Consider the following 16,924-nt stretch of genomic DNA (forward strand, 5'->3'; position numbering starts at 1 on the left):
CAATAGCATTTGATACCTCCTGAGAGAACCTGTGGATTCTTGTTGAATTTGGATTGCATTTTGTATGATTCTTTACCTCCCAAATTTGTTTTTTTAATGGAAACAATCTATTACTGAACCAATTGATCTTAATTAAAATGTAATATATTACAGTGCTTAAAGATGTATTGTCCCTCAAAAACATGAAAAATGAAGATGAATTAAATCAGACTTTGAATAGGTTATTTTGTAGTTTTAATACAGTTACTCACTTCCATAGAATGGACTTCAGCACGATAGGTAGATCTAATGATGATACAACAAATGAGCAAAGAGAGCATATTAGAAACAAGTTAAAAACTACATTAGTATCAATTATAATTGATTGGTACATGTTTGTTTTGATGTTAAGATTATTAAATTTACTTTCTGTTTTAAATTTATTGTAAATATTTTCACAACAAAGGTTTCATCACAAAACAAATAAGTCCTTATTGATAATAAAAACATTTAATAGAATACAGGTATTATTATACTGTACTATGAAAACATAGTCAATATATTTAGAAAGTTAGTAAAATCTCAAACTGTAGGGGGCAGTATTCATAAAATTGTTAAATTTCATAAAATTGTATAATTTACAGTTAGTACAGTTTAAAGTCTACAAAAGTGTATTACTGTAAGTGTAAGTAAATGTTATAATATTAATAGAAAGGCAGTGATCGACACAAAAATATTACATAACTAATACAAAGATTATATTCATTTCACTGGTTTTTTAAAAAATTAAAAATGTTATTAATATTATTTGATTATACATTTATTATGGCCTACTACTGGACAATTTAAGTAAATTTTAATTTTTTTTTTATTCTTTGTTTTTTTATGTATTTTTTTCTTTGTTTACTATAAAAATCTATTAAATATATTGCAGGAGATAAACTAAAGATGAGTTTCAGATAACAATGTATGCTTAATAAAATTTTTTTTTAATTGAAACTAAAAATTTAAAATTAATTAAATATAATATTAATAATATTAGATACAGTTTCAATTTCAAATGTACTTCGACTATGACTACTATCTCCATGTTATTACTATACTGTAGCTACTGTATTTCTGAAGTCTTGTTCTCAATTATCCAAGTGACCGGTCAGTTTGACCAGAACAATTCCAGTACCAAATTGCTTTTTACAACTTTCCTACTTTTCCAAGTTGCACAGTACCGATGAATCATGACTGAGATTGAGCTGTCCAATGCGAAAATCGGACGTTGAGTTTAAACTAACCAAGTCATATAGTGCCCTCAATAGTTGATTTTATTGGTATTTGTTGCTTTCGGTAAAACCATGGAGGAATTTCCAAAGGTATAGTGCCAATGAACATGCATTTCCGACTGAAATGCCTAGTTTGATTAAAACATTGAATGTGGCTTAACATACAGATATTTAATATAATCTTCTTGTTATTCATGATTTGTTTATTTGTTTGTTCACTAATTTCCTAACATAAGAACAAAAGAAGTTTGTCAATATAAATGCTCATTTCAGCCTCCTCCCCCCTCTTTTTTTTTTTTTTTTGGCAATTTTCAATTTCAGTTATGTGTTCTTATAACAAAATGTCTATAGTTATATTAAATTTAAACTGTTATTTCTTGGAAGTGTATCTTAACTTATTTCTTAGTAAGTGTAAGAGTTAAGTGTACTGAATTACTGTACCTAAAGGTCATTTGATTATGTTGATTGAGCAATGCTTTGTGTTGCCTCTATTCAAGATGCCCTGCCATTGAATAGAGATGAGAAACCTCTATTGTTAAACATAACAATAGCCATTCCTTTAAGTATACTTTGCTGAGGATAGCCTAGCAAACTGGCGCACATTTCACACTTCTCATTGACTTTACTCTCTGCTTGTGTCAAATGTAGGGAATTTCACGGTGCTTATGTTACATCATTTCAAGTGTACTTCAAAATAGTTGTATATTGTTCCTTATTAATTGGATGGATTTTTAATTTGACCTTTGGATTTTGATAAAACTGTGTTTTTTTATCATTCAAATTGTATTTTTTACAGACTCCTTGCTGAGGGATATACATTGGTGTTAGAGGGTACTGATCAACGCTGGGAGAAACTTACTGAAAATCTACTGGATATTATCGTAAACTGTGTAAACAATGGCGTTCCAACGGTATATCGTGTCATTGGATCCGACATGGACCAAATCATTATTGATGTTCATATAGAAATACCAGGTGGGTGATCATGAATTTGTTTGATTTAACTTTGCCATTAAAATTGATTATTTGGAAACACTCAATAGGAAAAAGACCAACAACTTATATCTAGTGGGCATTTTCTTAGTACTGTAGTGCAGAAAATATAGCCTACACTTAGGGGAAAAATTCCTCCAAGGCAAATTACCCTTATGATGTAGTGCTTTTTGCCTTTTTTCTGATTTCCCAATAACTGAATATAGCTGGGGTAATATATCAAGAGAAATTCACAGCCTCAACACACACTCCTTTGATCTTTAGCCTGGTCCCGACAAATGCTCCAACACCTGCACTGTATAATGTGGCAGCTAGATGGCCTGCATCCAATATTCATAGGAAACAAATTGTAGAAATTGAAGTTTTAACTGGATTGCACAGACAAACTTTTTGCTCTCTAAAATAGTAAACTGAATTTTTTTTTTGAATAATAGAATAATAAAAATTGTCTCTAATATACCTCTGAAATCAAAATTGTCTTTAAAAATGTACCTCTGAAATCAAATTTGTATAGATATCCTTCTTTGTTCTCAAACTTTTATTGAAAAGCAAGTTTTTTTTAAATTATGGTATTTTTGGTGTTTTTTTTTATTCAGTTTCTGTATGTCTCCTGTTCATTTTACTAGTCAACTGGTTGTCTTTGCATCTTGTTTGTATTTTAATGAAAAAAATTCATTATATCGGAATACTGTATGAATGTGAAGTTGTTCACTAAATGTTATCTAATAATATTTTAACTACTTATTACTAATAATAATATACTATTGTAAAATTATGTGTTTATATACCAGGAAATACAATTAAATGTATTTTAGAGTGATACAATGAAAATCCAAAGGCAAATTTTCATATAGATTTTGTAATTATTCGATACTGATACTTTATGGAACATATGGAATTTTGGTTATAGTTTGTTTCTTAGTTTTCTGTCCATGTTAGCTAATAACAGTTTGGTCTCCAACTGTTACACTTGGATGCAAATATCAAAGTATGCAAGCAAAATATATTACAAAAACATATATCCATAGTTATTATTGAACCATTAACCTTTAGAGATATAGCGAAATCGGGAAGCGTAGAAAACACATACATATGAAATATATTGAAACCAATAGCAAACATGCCTTGGGGTCGTCAGTGGAGTTAATGTGTATTTGTGTTCATATGATATCGGTATCTTCAGTATTGCTTTATTAGCATATTGGTTGGTGATGATGATAGAGGAATTTAAGGTAAGAATGTATTACATTGATAGCATCAATCAAAAGTTTAATTTCAGGTGGTAACACATGTTTTAATATTTTACTACTGTATAGTACAGTATTAATTTAGCATTTAATTTCAGTTACAGTTGCTTTTTTAGAAACAATAAGTTGAGATCAGTAGAATTCAGTTCGTATGGTATTTCAGCTTTAGAAAAATTAGGTGTACAGTATGTTCATTTTTTAACCAATGCAATGATTTTAATGAATTATTTATTATGTATTACAGTATGGCTTTAACATGTTTGAGCTACTATAAACAAATTGGAATTTCCTGTTTGTGTGATTACCATTATTATAATTATAAATACATTATTTTCCAAGCCATATGGCCTACAATACAGTGTTTGAAAATATAGTCTTTCAGAAAATCTTATATTATTATCTGAAACTGAAATTGCTGTTTAATGTTTCTGAGTGAGTGAGAAATAATGTTTATAATTTAAGTCAATGATGTTTCCTTTAAAGTCTTTCAAAATACCATAAGCAATTTGTTTTTCTTAACTTATTATACATTACAAAATCAATTCCATACAATAGAAAGTACTACTGTTGATAAATGAAGCGTCACTTAAGCATTTCTTAAATATCTTGACTTTTAAACCGAAAAGATTGATAAATTCTAGTCCTGTTTGGAAAATCTTAAGATCCTTTAATATTTCCATTTTTTTGTTGTAAAAATAATCTTATGGATAAGCGGCACAGTGAAATTGTTAATACAGTATAGAGCGAGTAAGCCAGACCTATAAATGATAATATAGTTCGTGACTTTGATATTAATATGGGATAATTGTTTTCTGTAAAGTCAAATATGATCAATGCATACTGTAGGATTAAAAGTTCTTTGAAAATTGAAATTTACTAATGAATTTTCATAATCTTGGTCTTCATTTACTGTACATGTGCAACTGTAGCCTGGTGGTACAGCACAGGTGGTTTATTGTTGATCCACATTCTAATCTCAATAGTATATCACATTTGTCACATTGAATGTATTTAATCTGTGCCTTAACATTCTGATGAACTATGTGATTAAAACATAAACCTGATTCCAATGTATCAAATCGAAGTCATTACGAACGCATTCTGATGAAAATGTGTCTATTATTACACAGAATATTCTAATTAGCCTTTAATCAATATTTATTAAAACACATCTAAAGTCTACAATGCATCGTAAATTGGTATTGAGAATTTTCGAAATTACAGCACTTATCACTGTTTATCACAAGGTCAAGTTTTTGCACATGTGCACTTTGTATAGCTCTCGCCCAAAGTGGTTAATGCATTTTTCACGTCCAACTTACACTTAGATTGTACAACAAAAACTCTTCAATAGAAGCATTCTGCTATAGTTGTATTTTAGCTTTAGGAAATTCGGACTAGATCAATGAAATTGTGGATTTACTGGGATCATTTAAAGAGTTATCATAGTCGTTGAAAAAAATACTTTTATCTGAAAAGTAATTTAATGTAAGTATCGAGCATTTACATCGTTCAACATTTTAGAGTCTTGATTTTTATTTATTTTATTTTGTTTCATCAGTATATTGTAATAAATTTTATATGCTGTTGTATATCGGGAAAACAAATTGAAATATTTAAATGTCGTTATACTATATTGCGACTTATAATAATAATTTGTTTTAATTTTATTATTTTATTATTTACTATATTTTTCCATACAGTATGTGCAGACACATCACTGAGAATCTGCCGGATTTTTTTCCCATAATACTTTTTACATTATTCCTTCCCCTACTACCTAGCCATGATCTTTATCCTTGGGATTCTCCATGACCGACATTTTCCCAGGGTTGTACATTATGATTTTATATATAACCTGCTTAGGTGAGTGTCCGCACACCAGATGTATTGGTGTTTAACAGCATCATACGTCACACTGCAGCTACACCACATGCATGATTATCAATAGATTCCCACACCGATCTCGTAACGATTCGCATGTAAATTGAATCTTTGTCATCAAAATTGATTTCAATTGAGCTAGATATTGCATTACAAGTTCAATCAGTGATTTCATCAGTTGTGCTTGCCATTCTCTCTATACATGCGGCAGGCGAGGATGCACATCCATATTTACTGTCATTATCTATAATTTAATTTCACGAAGGTATTCAAATTGTTATTTTTGTTTCATCAACCAATTTTGAAATAGGAATACTGAGACTAGAGTAGTATACAAATTCTATACATACACAGTATATTACAGGTAGGCCTACTATATTTTCACAAACTGGGTGGGGGATGATGGATAGTGTTGTCCTTGGATATAAAAGATATCAAATTTTTAGATATTAAAATGTAATATGTTACTGTACTTCACTAAATACTGTAAACACTAAAAAGTGTTGACAAATCTGTCATATCCACAATTTAATTTAAGAATGTTTTTAACCTTCATTTTCTGAAGCTTGGTATTTCTCATTTGCTTATTTTAATTATTATTTTAGTTGATATTCAGTCCCGTTTTTCATGTTAATCTTCTTTTGAAATTTTATAATTTCCTTATATTTAAATTCATACACTTCGTTATGTGCCATTTTGTGTTTAAAGCCTTTATAAGAATTATTTCTGTTTTTATAGTGTAGTATCATTGTGCATTATGCAATTGTTTTTTAAATTAGATATACTGTATACTATATTTGATCATTGATAAATTCCAGTTACTTTGTATTTATTTCTATTGTTTAAATGTATACCAACTTGATAGGTGATAATGAATTGCTTCCTGGTTGCGACATCATTTGGAAAGATTCTATCTTTTAATTAATTATTTATAAACTTCCTAATTGTATTACTCACACTCAAACTACAGTTATCAGTTTCATTGTATATTTACTGTATCCCTATATGGTTTTATTTTTGGCAAAGGTGAATAAAATAAATAGTTGAAAGGAATCTAATAAATTCTAATCCAACTTCGGTAATTGCATTTTTTACAGTTCAGAAATTGCATTTTTAAATTGTATATATTAAAAAAATGTTTGTTTTAATATAGACCCACATAATGTAACAGCCCAAATCACGGGCAGATCCAGGGGTAGGGGTCGGTTTCGAAAATTAAAAAAGGCTGCTTCCAACCGAGATTTGAACCCTGACTCTTCTGCTTTCAGGATATGCAGACATCCTACCATTAGACCACTGCTGCTTTCGTAGTATAGTCCAAATTCTAATTGGATAGCAACTTTTCAACACTCTGATAAATGAAATGCTTAGAATAGTAGGTAATAAAAGAGTATAACAATTACAGAGTACATGACAATTGACATTAAAGTGTAATTTTAGTAAACAATCTATAGTTTATTTAAGTGTAATCTAAATTGAGTAATTTGTGATATTTGATCTATTGATATGGTAAACATAAAGGGTCATTTTAACTTGTACTCAATTGTACTCAATACATCTAACTGTAGAATAGACTGATATTATTTGTCATCAGTATAAAAACCAATAAAATCAATAATCAGAATAATAAGCAAGCATATCAGATCCATTTTAAACAAATGGTCTGTTGTACAGTATGCACGTTGACAACATACTGGTGTGGGCTCAGCTGGTAACTATACTGTAGATGCTCAGATGACAACATACTCGTGTGGGCTCAGCTGGTAACTATACTGTAGATGCTCAGATGACAACATACTCGTGTGGGCTCAGCTGGTAACTATAGATGCTCAGATGACAACATACTGGTGTGGGCTCAGCTGGTAACTATAGATGCTCAGATGACAACATACTCGTGTGGGCTCAGCTGGTAACTATACTGTAGATGCTCAGATGACAACATACTCGTGTGGGCTCAGCTGGTAACTATACTGTAGATGCTCAGATGACAACATACTCGTGTGGGCTCAGCTGGTAACTATAGATGCTCAGATGACAACATACTGGTGTGGGCTCAGCTGGTAACTATACTGTAGATGCTCAGATGACAACATACTCGTGTGGGCTCAGCTGGTAACTATACTGTAGATGCTCAGATGACAACATACTCGTGTGGGCTCAGCTGGTAACTATACTGTAGATGCTCAGATGACAACATACTCGTGTGGGCTCAGCTGGTAACTATACTGTAGATGCTCAGATGACAACATACTGATGTGGGCTCAGCTGGTAACTATAGATGCTCAGATGACAACATACTGATGTGGGCTCAGCTGGTAACTATAGATGCTCAGATGACAACATACTCGTGTGGGCTCAGCTGGTAACTATAGATGCTCAGATGACAACATACTGGTGTGGGCTCAGCTGGTAACTATAGATGCTCAGATGACAACATACTGGTGTGGGCTCAGCTGGTAACTATAGATGCTCAGATGACAACATACTGGTGTGGGCTCAGCTGGTAACTATAGATGCTCAGATGACAACATACTGGTGTGGGCTCAGCTGGTAACTATAGATACACAGTGATGATATGCACACTTTCTCATTTTCCCTGGGATGATAATTTATCAACCATGAATTAATTTAGTTTTCATATTGCATTGTGTATTGCATATTACTATTATTGCATATTAGCCTTCAGTTCATTTTCATAAAAGGCAAATGTATGTAATATAACTTTTTGCACTCTACAATAACTTCAACACATTTGTGGATATTAGTACTACAGTACTTGACCATACTGTAGGCAGTAGTTTGTACCCTGATGCCAAGATTTAACCGCGGCATTGGACTAGCGGTGATTTTACCGAGACGATAGCAGACATTGGTCTTGGTTAATTTAACCCTGAAGGAATGTGGCCAGTTTTTGTTCTTTTTTTGGTTAATTAAGCTAGAGCGATGATTATTATTTTGACCAAATTAAGACAAGAAATTGATTGATAATATGAAATCTTAATTTCTTCTTTTATTGTATACAGTACTTCTGGGTGGAGATATTACAGGGCTTATTTTATGTTTTCAACATTCTGTGCAACATGAGACAATTAACCATAGCCACTTCAATCATCAATTAGTTTCAACCAATCACCTGTGGTTCAACAAACATAGCCACACAATTCCAATCATTCTATGAATAATACTTTGTTATCAAAGAAAAATTGTCTACCATTTTCTACCCCCACTAAAGGTAACCACATACATCTGTGAACATTTCAGGCCTATATTCCACATTGAAATCATCAAAATGATGCCAAACACATTCCTCTTACCAGATTTCAATCTAACCCATGATGAAACATTTAGCCTAGGACAACCTGAACATACCATTCAATTCATCTTTTTCAAGCTGATAAGGAACATCAAATAGTTTATCCATCTTATTGAGAGTTGAACCTGTAGAAAACAAACAAAAGGATGAATATAGTCTGTGCATTTATCAATACATTGTAAAGCGCGAAGATAATACATTGTACTTAAATTATTCTAAAAGTGTGAAAAACCATTTACATGGTAATAAAAAAATCACATTAGTTTGATTGTTGGTGATTTACTACTGTTGTGGATTTATTAAATGACATTTTGAAATTCTTTGCCTACAGGTACGCAGTTGGAAAAGAAAAGTGAGTGTTTTATACAGTGGAGAGATTTAAATGTTGGTGGCGCTTGGGGTTTGAACTTTGTATCGCCGGAGGAAGCCGATCATTTTATTACACTTTGCAAGGTAAGATTTTAAATAGTTAATTATTTTTTTGTGTCATTTACTGCAGTATAGTCCCAGGCAGCCTAGCTATAAAATGTGCGGAAGGAGGCGAGATTATACTCTGAATGTATAGTAAGGCGTACAAAAGTGTCCAATTTAGCTTAATTAGGGTGTGGGATTATACTCGAACATAGAATTATGCTCGGTCATATACGGTATCAGAAAGTACAGTATAGGTATTGTATGTGATGTCATTATTACATAAAATATACAAATATTTTATTGTGTCTGAAGCCTGTGCACTACTTCAACAATAATAACTAATTGTTCTCTTTCAAACAAATATCCATATTTTACAAAAGCACTCTACAGTAGTTTCATGCTTTATTTTGTTTTTAGTTAACTGAATAGCTTCATTTATTTTATGCGACAGTACCATAGAACCCCTCCTCTATTGAGAGGGGGAACCCCTATCAAGGGGATATTCCTGTGAAATAAACATAAGCAAATATATGTTTTAATACTATTGGCAACCTCTATTTAGGGGACACTTTTTTTTTATCCTTAATACTCTTCTTTTTTTTTTCTGAACTCAAAAGTAAATTGATTTATGTACAGTAACTACATAATTAATGATCAAATGCTTTTTAAAAATAATTTCTTGAGAAAAATAAAGTAAATTTTAACTAAAGAATTTAAGAACATAGGCTTACATAAACTAAGATTGTAGAATGCCAGAATTTTTACTCCAAAATGTTAAATATTATTTTTCAAATAAAAAAAAATATATTTTTTATGCAAGATTTATTGTAAAATAGGCGTTAAAATTTTGGTCTTTGTATTTCTTATATAATACACTATCGAACAAGAAGGATATTCAGTACTCGTACTCAGAATGTGTAATTAGCACGCATGATCGCTGTGCGTGAACAGATGCATATTTCTAGTAGTATAACTGAATCCTTTGGGACTATCGCAGATCTTATGCTTATTTCATTCAAACCAATAAATTGAGAAATTATAGCTAAGCAAACACTGCAGTATAAATTAAGACCTAAATGTATGCAGTGTGTGGATTCTAGAAACCCACCAATGTCAAGCATACTAGACTAATCAGTACCGAAATGGAGGCTTAGCCATTTGAATTAGAACAAAATGGTAGGTAAGAATACTATGATCGAATAAACGCCTTCAGTCAAATAAGCTATAATAGTGCTTGCTAGCTTGTACAGTTTTTTTCTGCTAAGCACGCCAGTTGAATATGCACAGCGATTGGTATTACGTTACTGTGATAATATGGTAAAGCATACGATACATTAATCTAGTAATATCTTATTAAGCTTAATCAAAAGCTGTTAAAATATTATTGAAAACTTGCAGTACAAAACTCCAGAAAGACAATTTAATTTTAATTTAATCATAGAGATATTATAACATCTCTATGATTTAATCTATAAATTGCCCAAATACTCTACTCGACTCCTTGATACCACCAAAGTAAAGACACAGTACGGTACACAAGTATTGTGTGTACTGCACTGAAATCTAAATATAAAGTAAATAGCTATAGGTATAGGATAAAGTATTTATAGGCAATGAAATACCATGATCAATATTGGAATCCTCAATATCAGTTTTATTTAAAAAGAAAACATAACACACTTTAAACTCAACTCACAGTATTTTAGAGGTACTGTATACTGTAGTAAGGTTTGCCATTTATAGAACATAAATTAGAAAGGAAATAAAAACTATTTCCATACTCATGGATTTAATATTTATAATCTTAACGCAAGGTAAAGCGGTAATCCATGGTGCTGATAATCAAGGTGTTCAGACACAACGAATAACTTTTCTATTGCCTATCATTGAAATTCTGTCACCAAAATCAATCATGTGTTCATTGGCTGTTGTTAAAATTACTGATGCATCACAACATAGCGTTTTTTAATTTGCCCTTCACCGCCTGCCCTTTTCTGCTTGTCCTCTCCTGCTAGCCCCGCCTAGTTTCGTTCTCCTACCTGTCCTCTCTTACTGTACCTATCCAGGTGAGAGGCGTAACAGAGTTGTTTTACCCGAAAGCCACATATAATATAATACTAGTTGAGAGTCTACAGTACATACTGAAACATTTTAGCCAGAAGTTTGAAGGGATAGCAAGTAACAGGGTTGTACATTTTATAGAATGCATACAATATTTGATTATATTACATAGCCTATGTAAATACGCGAACGTGATTGGTTGAAACTGCATCACATGACTACCGCTGCGAGGATCGTAAATCGTATATATCCTCGAGAACGATGATATTGACTGTGTAATTTTCGCGTAATAATCGTGTCCCCTGTCATTAATCATAAAAATTCTCGAGTACGATGATATTGACTGTGTAATTTTCGTGTGCAACACTCGAGTTTGCCGATAAATAAACAAAAGTCATCTACTCGATCTTGAACTCGGGTGGAATTGTCACTCCATCGCAAGACAACGTTTCATCCGCTGGGCCACGGAATTTGCTTGAAGAAATTAATCTTCTAAACTATTTAAGCTATGCATACATAGCGCCCTCATTTGTTATAAGTCCACCCTAAATGTGATGAAACACCGTTTGTGATTGGTCAATACTCACGGTAGTAACTAGTACGCGCTGAACATCCGGTGATTCGGCTCCTCGAAGATCGAGAGAAGACGAATTGTTTATTGTTTATTCGGCCTACCTGATTATAATATTATTATTAATAGGCTTATTGATAGAAATTCTTCTGTTAATTTAAACGACCTAGGCCTAAGTGAATATTTTATTGCCAAGGAATCATCAATTAGTAATTATCTGTATATTATTCTTCGCAAGGTAAGGTGTCTAGGCAGGCTTGTTTTAAATACAATACAAATACTATTAGGAGGCCTAGCCTAGCTTCACCCAACCCAGCAGACTTGTTCTTGGCTATATAATATAACAGATATTGCCTTTTATATCGGTTAAATATAAGATTTGACATCCCCTCGGGAATGATATTAAGTTCTCGGGGAATATATATTTCCCTCAGCTGGCGCTTCGGGAAATATATATTCCCTCGAACTTAATATCATTCCCTCGGGGATGTCAAATCTTATATTTAACCTCTAAGCAGTCAATATCTGTATAATACCGACAGAATCTTAAGCATGAAACACTTTGACTACTGTAAGTAATTGTGATTATCAATAGACATTTTGTAGTTTATTTGGACTAATTAATTGACACATTGATGAATTCTGTAACTACTGTACAGTATATTCATCAACAGACATTTCAACATGCTAAAGCATCAGCTTGTGGACTGCAAAACAAAATCTTTGTTTCATAGTTAAAAGTTGAAATATTTTCTATAAGTTGTCTAATACCACTTGACTTTTAAGTCATTGGTGAAAGGTCTTTATTTTGTGTTTAAGCCTCCATATGATGCTTCATATCTCCATAGTGATGCTAAACAAAGATATATATGACTTGCTTCCCTCAACCTACTTACTAGTGTACTACAGTAGTCCATATAAAGGGGTGGGGGAGGTTTAGGAAGTTAGGGAGAAGTGGAAGAGGGAAGGAAGATAGATACTAGATAACTATGAAACTGTAATTCACTCTCTCATGGACCAATACTCAATCATGTCCTCCATACTGTAGGCCTACTGTACATCAAAATGACCTTGTCGTATTAGTGTTGTGTCTTTGATTAAGTTTTTGAACTTCTCATTCCGTTGAACTTGTGGACACATTATATGAAACACAACCATACCTATACCTGGCTATCTCATCAGTCGATTTATTCCTGTATGTCTTCAATTTTGGTTGTGGTTTTATTAAATTAGAAGGTATTGATAAGTTGATATTGCAAATCCTTTGTAAAGAGAAATATGAACAATACACTAGATTAGCTTAAGCGTTTTTCAATACTTTATTGAGTATAAGAAAAATGTTTTGTATAGATTTTGATAGATAGCAAAAGTTGTTTCAGTTTTGTAATGTAATGTAGTAATGTATAAAAAGCTGACCAATTATGGTGTTTAATGTTTGTTGTGAAGCTTTCATTCTCTAATTAATGTATTTAGAATCGATTATAAAACATTCAAGACAGTCACACAAACAATACATACTGGATAGCATTAGTAGGGCAGAGGTGTTAACTGTAAAATGTACAGTGAGTATGTAAATTTGTTTTAATGTCTATCGATAAATTGTAAATTAAATTATTTTTAGTTTCATTATTATATTCATGTCTTTTATTAATGTTGGAGGACTTTCTGCACGGCAAACTTAACAATAAGACTGGACATCATATGGGTTTGCAGCCGACTCTCATATAATTCTTTGGCACAAGTCTTCTACAGTAGTTTAGTTTTGGTCACATCAATCTTCCATGTGCACTATCTGTCAAGTATGAGTTATCCCATTGAGGAAAGAAAATATATGAAAGATGTAACATGACTCTCAAGGGAGAAAAATGTTATTTCAATTTATTTTTCCAAATTTACTAAAGAAAAAGAGATGTTTAGGTTTAATAGGAATTTAGGAATAGGAAATGTGACATTCTGCTATATTGCTCACATTAACTAATTAAACGTCATATTATAATATCTCTTGGTATGTAGTCCAGCACTTTAATATTCTCTGTATAATTTGAATTCCTTACTGTACATCATCCTGTTAAATTAACGCATATGTTACCATATTGCACGGCGACATTTTCACAAGGACACATATAATATTAGCTTTTGCTGACAGTTTTCTGTTTAATATCGGTACAATTTATATAAAATAAAATGTTTGATATTGCAATATACTATTTCAAAGAATTGGTAATATTTCATATAAGTTAAAATTTCTTTATAATGTAATGTATTCTGTTGTCATAATTATGTTATAATTATGTAGAAATGTGGCCGGTGCGTTAATACTGAAGAATTAAAGCCTTTTTATTAAATGTTCTAATTGCAATTTGATTTTAATGACGCGGTACAGTAGCTAATAACAGCAACATTTTTTTTTTCATTTTGTTATGACGATCGCCACTAGGATGCGTGTCTACTGAGTAAAAAAGTACTTCTGAACATGCTAAGAAACATATAGGCATGCGCAGAATGTCTGTTGGGTTCAATAGCTGCATATAGATATGATGCGTACAGTAGATGTATCATTCTGAGCATGCTCAGGAACATAAACATGCGCAGAATGTCTGTTAGGCTCAATAGCTGCATATAGATATGATGCGTAGATGTAAAGTAATTCTGAGCATGCTCACAAACATGAACATGCGCAGAATGTCTGTTCAGTGTTAGACCCAATAGCAGCATATATGTTATGCGTAGATGTAAAGTCATTCTGAGGATGCTCAGAAACATAAACATGCACAATTTCTGTTCTGATTGCTCACTAGCTGCATAGATGTTATGTGTGGATGTAAAGTTTTGCACATGCTCAGAAACATATAAGCATGCCACAATATCTATAGCTGCGCCTTGAAAATGAAGAACGTTATAAATTATTTAAAATTGTTTAAATTAATGTCTACTTACAAGTAACAACAATGAAGACTTAAAACTCAAATTTAATGCAGAGAACATTTTAATTATTTTTATTTTTACATTTTTATTTGCAATAACTACTGATCAATCTGATTTTGGAGCCGGAAACATAGTTTTTGTATTGCATTTTTGTTAAACAATTTTATGCGTACCAATAAGGTGGTATTGTGGACTAAGCATTTGGCTTTGCTACACTGGCGAAAATGTTCCCTGATCTGTTCATGTTTGTTCAAGTCAAGTTATCCTGCTGGAAAAGACATTTATTTAATTATAGATTTAAAAGAGATTAAAATTGTCAGCTATCATTTCCTTCTGAGGCAATATAACCATATTTGACTGATCATTAATGATCTATAGGCCTATAATAATACTGCCAGACATAAATAGAAGTATAACGTTTACTGTATATACTGTATGTATTTATTATTGGCCCCCTGAACATTTTTTTGTTAAATACGCCATTTTAATGCCACATAATAGTTTATAGCTTTGAACACATTTGTTTCTCCAGAAATATTTTTTGTACCAGAGGAACAGTGTTATTTTGTTGCTCGTATGTTCTTCTTTTAGACTGGACACCACTAGACACCACAGTAACATCAAATATGCTACTTTTAAATTTGAACTATAAAACACATTTTGATGGATTCCTACCTAATCATTAGGGCAAGATGAGACTCTTTCCTGTCTATTACCATGAAACAAAATGTGGTATTTTTTAATGAGGAATCACCTTGTCCACAGTATAAACTGTAAACTTTACTCCATTTGTTTTTTTAGCGAACCAGCAGCCACAGTCACCAACATACGTCATGTCTAGATAACCTGTGTAATACCTGGAAATGAAATATTTTAAACAAATAATGAGTACTGTAATCTTGATCAATTGTATTATAATATAATCATTTATTTTTTTATTTTTAATTGAATAATTTATTTTTTTATTTTTAATTGAATAATTTAATTTCATTAATAATATTTTGTGTACATTCATACTGTATATTTTTTCAATTTGAATTTGTTATGTATATTATTATTATTATGTAAAAGCTTTGAGCATTTTTTAGAGGAAGAATAAAATGTATCTAAATTGTCATCCCCAAAAGTTCATCATCACCATGTCTCTTACAGATAATTATCATCAGATTTGAAACATGTTAATGGACACCCTATTTTGTATTGCCATCATCAAACCTACAGTTTGCATACTACTGTACTCTCCCTTGGGTTCCTGTTATAGTTTTTGGTGTTTTGAAATACAGTACAGTACTGTAGAATAATTATTAAACACTTTTACTGACAGTATATACTATATATACAGTATGTAGGCTGTAATTTTTCATTTATTTTAATTATGCACCATATGCAGTACAAGAGTAAGCCATTATATATTGTTTGTATTTATTTTTTTTTTAATTATTTACTGACAAAAATATAATTTTCCAAACTATGTACTGTACTAATTATTACCATTATAATTATCATATGGTATGTGGTTTTTTAAAAATTGAATGTGTTTATTTGTTTTATTGTTCGTAATTGTTTTTAGGGGATGTTTATCGGAGAAATATGTTGAAATAAATATAGTTGAAATAAATAATACAATTTTGTGTGGTGGGGTGTTAATTCGTGAGGAAAAATAAACGCTCCAGGGCGTTTATTCGAGGGACTCTGTATTTACTGAGTGACAAAAATATAATTTTCCAAACTAGACCTTTTACACTTCAATATAATATTGATTAATGTACAGTATGGTATGGCTACTGTATGTATGTCAATTTCAACGATATCCTCCTTATATCTCAATACAATTACATAGTACACATTTATAATTCCTTTGCTAAGTACTGGATTACATCCTCAACTAATACTTTATGTCCATTAGGGAAATGAGGTAGGTAGACGGATGTTGTACAGGAAAGGGAAAGCCAGATAGTAATCAGGTCCTATTGCAGAGGTTTAGTAACCTTTTGTATGACCTGGTATTAAGTCGGCCAGATATTGAATAGTTTCTCAGGTGTGATTAATATCTCACCTAACGATCTTGTGTTCACTGGAATAGATAGTGCAGATAGAACCAAAGTGTGAGTATCCAACCCTTATCTCCATTATTTTATTGTAAATACAATTATAACTACTTTTTACATAATAACTGCTTGTGTATTAAAATTTAGTTCCTAGTTCTTTAATTGTTTATTTCATCTAAACGCTACAGTAGTTTTGTTCGCCATCCCGTACG

The 16,924-nt window shown here is 31.6% G+C and overlaps 1 protein-coding gene across 4 annotated transcripts in view; it reads left to right on the forward strand.

Moving 5' to 3' along the window:
- LOC140055291 (protein still life, isoforms C/SIF type 2-like) overlaps positions 1-16,924 on the forward strand; it is an 87,419-nt gene that overhangs the window by 36,703 nt on the left and 33,792 nt on the right. For all 4 annotated transcript variants that reach the window (XM_072100590.1, XM_072100591.1, XM_072100593.1 and 1 more), the window contains 2 exons: positions 2,053-2,231; positions 9,025-9,146. In XM_072100590.1, coding sequence (XP_071956691.1) covers positions 2,053-2,231; positions 9,025-9,146 — 301 coding nt within the window. The remainder of the gene's footprint in view (positions 1-2,052; positions 2,232-9,024; positions 9,147-16,924) is intronic.

Source organism: Antedon mediterranea, chromosome 7 (assembly GCF_964355755.1).
Source record: "Antedon mediterranea chromosome 7, ecAntMedi1.1, whole genome shotgun sequence".
Classification (NCBI taxonomy): domain Eukaryota; kingdom Metazoa; phylum Echinodermata; class Crinoidea; order Comatulida; family Antedonidae; genus Antedon; species Antedon mediterranea.